The sequence below is a fragment of the Bison bison genome, unplaced genomic scaffold (genome assembly GCF_000754665.1).
Source record: "Bison bison bison isolate TAMUID 2011002044 unplaced genomic scaffold, Bison_UMD1.0 scf7180017864384, whole genome shotgun sequence".
In the NCBI taxonomy this organism is placed as follows: Eukaryota; Metazoa; Chordata; class Mammalia; order Artiodactyla; family Bovidae; genus Bison; species Bison bison.
The window spans coordinates 10,374,458-10,380,565 of NW_011494956.1; the positions used below are offsets into that span (position 1 = coordinate 10,374,458).

The following is a 6,108-nucleotide window of genomic DNA, read 5'->3' on the forward strand; positions in this document are numbered from 1 at the left end:
GAGGACCCGAGCAGACATTTTTGCAAAGATTTACAGATGGCCGACAGACACGTGAAGAGATGTTCAATATCAGTAGTCAGCAGGGAAATGTGAATCAAAACCACTAGGTACCACCTCACCCCATCAGAATGGCTAATATCAAAAATAAAGTAAATAATAAGTGTTGGTGAGGATGCAGAGAAAAGGAAGCCTCTATGCACTACTGGTGGAAATGCAAATTGGTGCTGCCGCTATGGTAAACAGTATGGAGGGTCCTCATAAAAACTAAACAGACTTGCTGTATAATCCAGCAATTTCATTTCTGAGTATTTTCCTGAACAGTGCCAATTTGGTAAGATATATGCACACTAATGCTCGCTGCAGCATTATTTACACACATTAACTACGACATGGAAGCAGTCTAACACTCCAAGGACAGATGGATAAAGAAGATGTGGATTTATATATTTATGGTAAATACATATTTGTGTATATATATATAGTATATATATTTAAAATATAATTAGACATTTATCATATATATATAGTATATATCTAATAGATATATTAATACTATAGCACTAATAAATTATATATATATATATACACAATGGAATATTACTAAGTCATAAGAAAGAATAAAATCTTACAGTTTGCAACAATATGAATAGAGGATGTTATGTTAAGTGACATAAGTCAGAAAGAGAAAGACGGTAGGATTTCACTTACATGTGGAATCTAAAAAACCAAACCAAACCAGACTCATAGATACAGAGAACAAAGAGGTGGTGGCCAGGAGGGTGGGGGTTGGGGTTGGGGTGAAATAGGTGAAGGAAGTTAAGAGGTACGCACCTCCAGTGATAAAATATCCGCAGGGATGTGACATACAGCATAAGGAATATGCTCAATAGCACTGTAATAACTTTGTATAGTGACATATGGTTACCAGATTTATCATGGTTATCGTTTCATAATGTATGCAAATGTCAGATCACTATGCAGTACACCTGAAAGTAACATAATATTTTACATCAATTATATTTCACTTAAAAAAAAACAAAAGGAGAACACAAATCCACTGGGGTGGCCTCAAAGGGACAGCAGAGAAGCTGCCAGCAGCTGAAGAGAGGTGAATCCTATTTTGCAAGAGAATATCCCAGGGACTATCCTTGATGCCTTGGCTGGGCCCCAGGCTGCCTAGCATCTACTCACTGGACTTTGGAAGAGACTTTCAGGCGCCGCACACCCGCAGTTGGGAACTGCCTGGAGTTGATGTAGGAGACCTTCTGGAGGGCACGGTTGATATTCCCGATGTCATCACCTTCCATTACCAGGACGGACTGCGAGGGGTTGAAATGATACTGGAAGACAGGGGTATCACAGGAGAGAATAGTCAGGCATGTTCACAGTTCCACGGAGACCCTCCATCTCCATACAAAGGCCACTGAGGCATCTCCAGAGCTTGTGGAAGTGCAGCAGCTGTGTGCACAGTGACTTTTAATCCCTCAATCTCTACTCTCCCCTGGTGGACTTTGGGACTGTCCTCTGTAAGATTGCCTGAGATTATAAACTCCTGGTAATACTACCCTGAGCCACAGGATAAATCCTTTTTAGTCATCATGCTCCTGTGGTCCAGCCTTTAGTGGGCTCATGCTCGAGGCTACTATGAGGTCCTTCTCAGAAATTTTCAGCTCCTGGACTGCCCACCCCTTCAGCTGACAGCCTGGAAACCAGGGGCTTCAGCTCCTTTTGCTGTTTTGACTTTGACCTTGAACTGCTCCTCCATTCACCCTGCACTCCACTTCCTCACCCCATGTCCCATCTTTTCAGCTTCCAATCATAAAGTTCATTTTTAAGTTAATGGCCTTCTCTCTGTCTTAGATCTGATTCTTGATCTTGCCTTCTTGGTGCTAAACTTTGGTTTCCCAGGACTTTTAATCACTTGATATTTACATACCTGTCACCTGCCTATCCATCCCATTTGGGGTCCCTAGTATCTCATATTCAGTGAAGGTCAAGGGGCTATGATGCTACCCACTGAGTCACTTGGGTTCTCAAACCAGATAAATTCAATCCAAACTTCTGTCTCTTCCATGGCATTATTCCATCTTCCGCAGTTACTTTATTTCTGAATGAAGCGTGGAGAACTGCTTTTGTACTAATCTGAGTTACTGACCTTGACACACTTCTGAGTAATAACTATTAGGAACTGCTATCAGTAATATGCCAGGGACTTATCTGTGGATTCAGATTTTGTATCCAGTACTCGTGTCATAGGAGAGAGAGACATGGCTATATTTTAATGTAGCTACTTGCCAACAATTATTTATATTTTTGAATAGATAACATATCCACATGGTTCAAATATATATGAATATATATGTATATATATATGAATATGTGTGTGTGTATGTATATATATATATATATGGCTTCCCTGATAGTTCAGTGTTGAAGAACTTGCCTGTCAATGCTGGAGACATGGGTTTGATCCTGGGTTAGGAAGATCCCTTGGAGAAGGAAATGGCAACCTACTCCAGTATTCTTTCTGGAAAATCCCATGGACAGAGAAGACTGGAAGACTACAGTCCTTGGGATCGCAAAGAGTCAGACATGACTGAGCAACTAGACAACAACAACAACAGTGTGTGTGTGTGTGTGTGTGTGTATGTGTGTGTGTGCGCTAAGTGAAATTGTCCATCTTATTTCTATCTCCTGTGAAACTAATTTCCCCAACCCCATCCCACAGGTGATCACTGTTCCATTAATTTCTTAGTACAAATTGCATTATTATTCATAATCAGTTATTTCTCCTCCTAAGAGAAGGAAATGGCAACCCACTCCAGTGTGCTTGCCTGGAGAATCCCAGGGCCGAGGAGCCTGGTGGGCTGCCGTCTATGGGGTCACACAGAGTCAGACACGACTAAAGTGACTTAGCAGCAGCAGCAGCAGTGAAAGGCTTATACAAGCCTGTCAACAGGTTTAATCACATAACTTATGGTACCCTTCTACAGGATATACATTTTTGTCCTGTTGCACTCAATAGTGGTCATGTGACTTGCTTGGCTAACAGAGAGTGGGCCAATGTATTATTTGGTTCACAACCTCGGTAGAAGATTTAACAGCCAGTTAATTCATGGTCCCATGTCCCTTTCCCTCTGCCACGAAAACTGCAAGGTTCCCCAATGGTCTAACAGCCTGGGTCTCACAGTGAGGGGGGTATGGATAAGACTGCAGCTATTTTTAGTGGGCATGAAGTGTGTACAATTTAAAAAATTTCTATATATTGAAATTTTAAAGTCATTTGTTACTGCAGCATAACATAGCCTGTCCTGACAGTTATATTTAAGCATTTAATGAATGTGTAATCAGTGAATATAGATTCCCATTTTTTTTCTTTCTTCCACCAAAGATAGCTTGTTACATGCTATACTGTACTTTGCTTTTTCACTTAGCTTGTGTCTTGGAGGTCTTGTCTTTTTTTTTTTTCAAGTTGTATAATATTATTTAATATTAAATAAATTATCTAAGCAGTCTTCTAATATGAACATTTGGGTTGTTTCCAATCTCCTACTAATAATGTCATAATGAATAATCTTTTATATATAACACTTTTTAAGTGTGTAAATATATCTGGAGAATAAATCCCTGAGTGAAATTGCTAGGTCAAAGGGTATATGCACTTTAAATTTTAACAATGTTGCCAAATTTCCCTTTGCTAGGGATTATATCACTATACCCTCCCTCTCACGGTGTATGAGAATGCTCTTTTCTCAAAACCTCAACAAAAGAGCATGCTGTCAAACTTTAGGATTTGTGCCAATCTGATAGGTGATAAATACTATCTTAGTGTAGTTTTATTTTGCATTGCTCTTTCCATGAAGTAGATTCAGTATATTCTGAAGGGTTTAAGGGAAACATCTATTTCAGCTTTTCCCTGATATGACCTGGATGTCTTCACAAGAGTTTCTCATTCTCTGTCTGGACCCCACTAGGATGTGGATGTCTCATGAGCACTGTGGAGCCATTGCATATGGCAACCCACTCCAGTATTCTTGCCTGGAAAATTCCTTGGTCAGGGGAGCCTGGTGGGCTACAGACCATGGGGTTGCAGTCGGACACAAGTGAGCACACACAACGCACATGGTGGCCTCAGCCAACAGACGCTCAATCACTGTCTCTTTCAAGTATCATGCTAGTGTTTCATTGTTACGTTCTCCTTAAGGCCTCCCTGGCTTCCCCCGCTTATGTCCCCACTGGGTTCCTATAGTGCCTATGAAATGGTTTGTTGTTGTTTAAGTTGTGTCTGACTCTTTGGGGACCCCATGGACTGTAGCCCACCAGGCTCCTCTGTCCATGGGATTTCCCAGGTAAGAATACTGGAGTGCATTGCCATTTCCTTCTCCAGGGGAGCTTCCTGATCCAAGGATTGACCCTGTGACTCCTGCATTGTCAGGAGGATTCTTTACTACTGAGCCACTTGGGAAGCTCACGTGAAATGGTAGTATAATTATAGTGCAGTGACCATGAGCTCACTGAGGACGGGAGCTGTGACTCTTATCCCTGAATCTCAGAACTTCATCCTGAGTGCCCAGAAGTCCCTGTTAGATGAATGAGTGAATGGTCTTCCAACCCATATTTTACTCAGTATCATTTCTTTTTACTCCCCAAAAGGACTTTTTTCCAGTCACTTGTCTTTTCAGTCAAGCCTTGGTGCAAATCATCATCAGTGCTTCCCAAACCATGTTCTCCTTTCCTTCCTGGAGGCTGTACTTCTCAGCTGCCTCAAGCCACCTGCTGGTGGGTCACGTGACTGTGTCTGCCCAATGGCATGTGAGAGGAAGTGATGCAGGTACTCTGGGCTGAGGTAGTGAAGAGCCCTGCTGGATGCCCCAGCTGTTTTCTTTCTCAACTCTGGTGTTCTAGGTAGAAAGCCTACCTCATTTCCCTGACTTAGTGTGGGAGAAAAATAAACTTTTAAGCACCAAGTGATAGAGTTTTGAAGTCATTTGCTATTGCAATTGTTTGATCCATGGGAAGAATTCAACCCTTCCCTCCCAGGCATGAGTCACATCCCCAAGGCTATGTGGTACTTTTGAAAGGTCAGGGGCTGTGTAAACTTTGTACCCCAGGTCCAGAACGAGCTACAGAATACAGCTTGGGACTGTTCACTTCCCCTTTCTGGACTTCATTTCTTCATTGAAAATAATGGGGATATTAATACCTACCTGTCTGGAGCTTAAGTAAGATAATGTATATAAAGTATCTAGCACTTAAAAAAAGGTACTCATTCTATAATAGCTTTTATCATAACTCTTAATACTGTAACTGAGGCTTTGCCTATGCTGGTACCATTGCCCTCACTGTTCATCGTTCCCTATGATCCAGTTTTCTCCCATCCTCAAAGCCCTGAGCAGAGTCTCTCTGAGCTGTGACATGTGGTCCCAAGGACTGTTCCCAGTGTTGGATGTGGGAGCCTCTGGGCATATGCACAACCTCTGGGTGATGCTACAGTGGGCCCCCGGCTGGCTTCTCTCTTGCTGGGGCTGACTCACTAGCTTAGAGTGCTCAGCTATGGAGATGCCACACACTGGTGAATCATCAGTAGTTATCAGTATTTTACAAATTATCCACTTCTGATCTGAGCAGATTCAAGATCATTCTTCTAAATATACTACTTAAGTCTCTATGTTTTCCCCTGCCCTCATCTCTACAATCCCTGCTATAGAAGTCTTCTGGTGCTTTTGCTGTCTGTCTCCTCTCCCAGAAGATTGCAAGCACCTCCAGGGCAGGGTCGGCTGACTTTTTCAGCATCACCACAAGGTCCAGTACATGATAAGCATGAGACAAGATGATGTCCCCTTCAGAAAAGGCTGATTTCTGAGCCTTGCTTGAGGGCTGCATAGGAAAATCAAGCAGTGCTTCCAGAGGAATGGACTGGCAGCAACCCATGGCATCAGCATCAGCGGAAGGCATTCCCACTGCAGCCTCCTTGAGAGAGGAGTTAGGGAATGTGTTGGATCTCTAGTGCATACACAATTCTGGCTTCCAGAGCATCCCAGAGACTGTCACAGGGCATAAGGTGGGTGCTGGCCTAGCCACCAACTCATTTTCTTACAAGATCAATTA

At 42.4% G+C, this 6,108-nt stretch overlaps 1 protein-coding gene across 1 annotated transcript in view; it reads right to left on the reverse strand.

Annotated features, from left to right (window-relative positions):
• CLSTN2 (calsyntenin 2) overlaps positions 1-6,108 on the reverse strand; it is a 737,086-nt gene that overhangs the window by 13,640 nt on the left and 717,338 nt on the right. Inside the window, exon 11 of the mRNA XM_010858203.1 lies at positions 1,192-1,340. Within this exon, the coding sequence (XP_010856505.1) occupies positions 1,192-1,340 (149 nt within the window). The remainder of the gene's footprint in view (positions 1-1,191; positions 1,341-6,108) is intronic.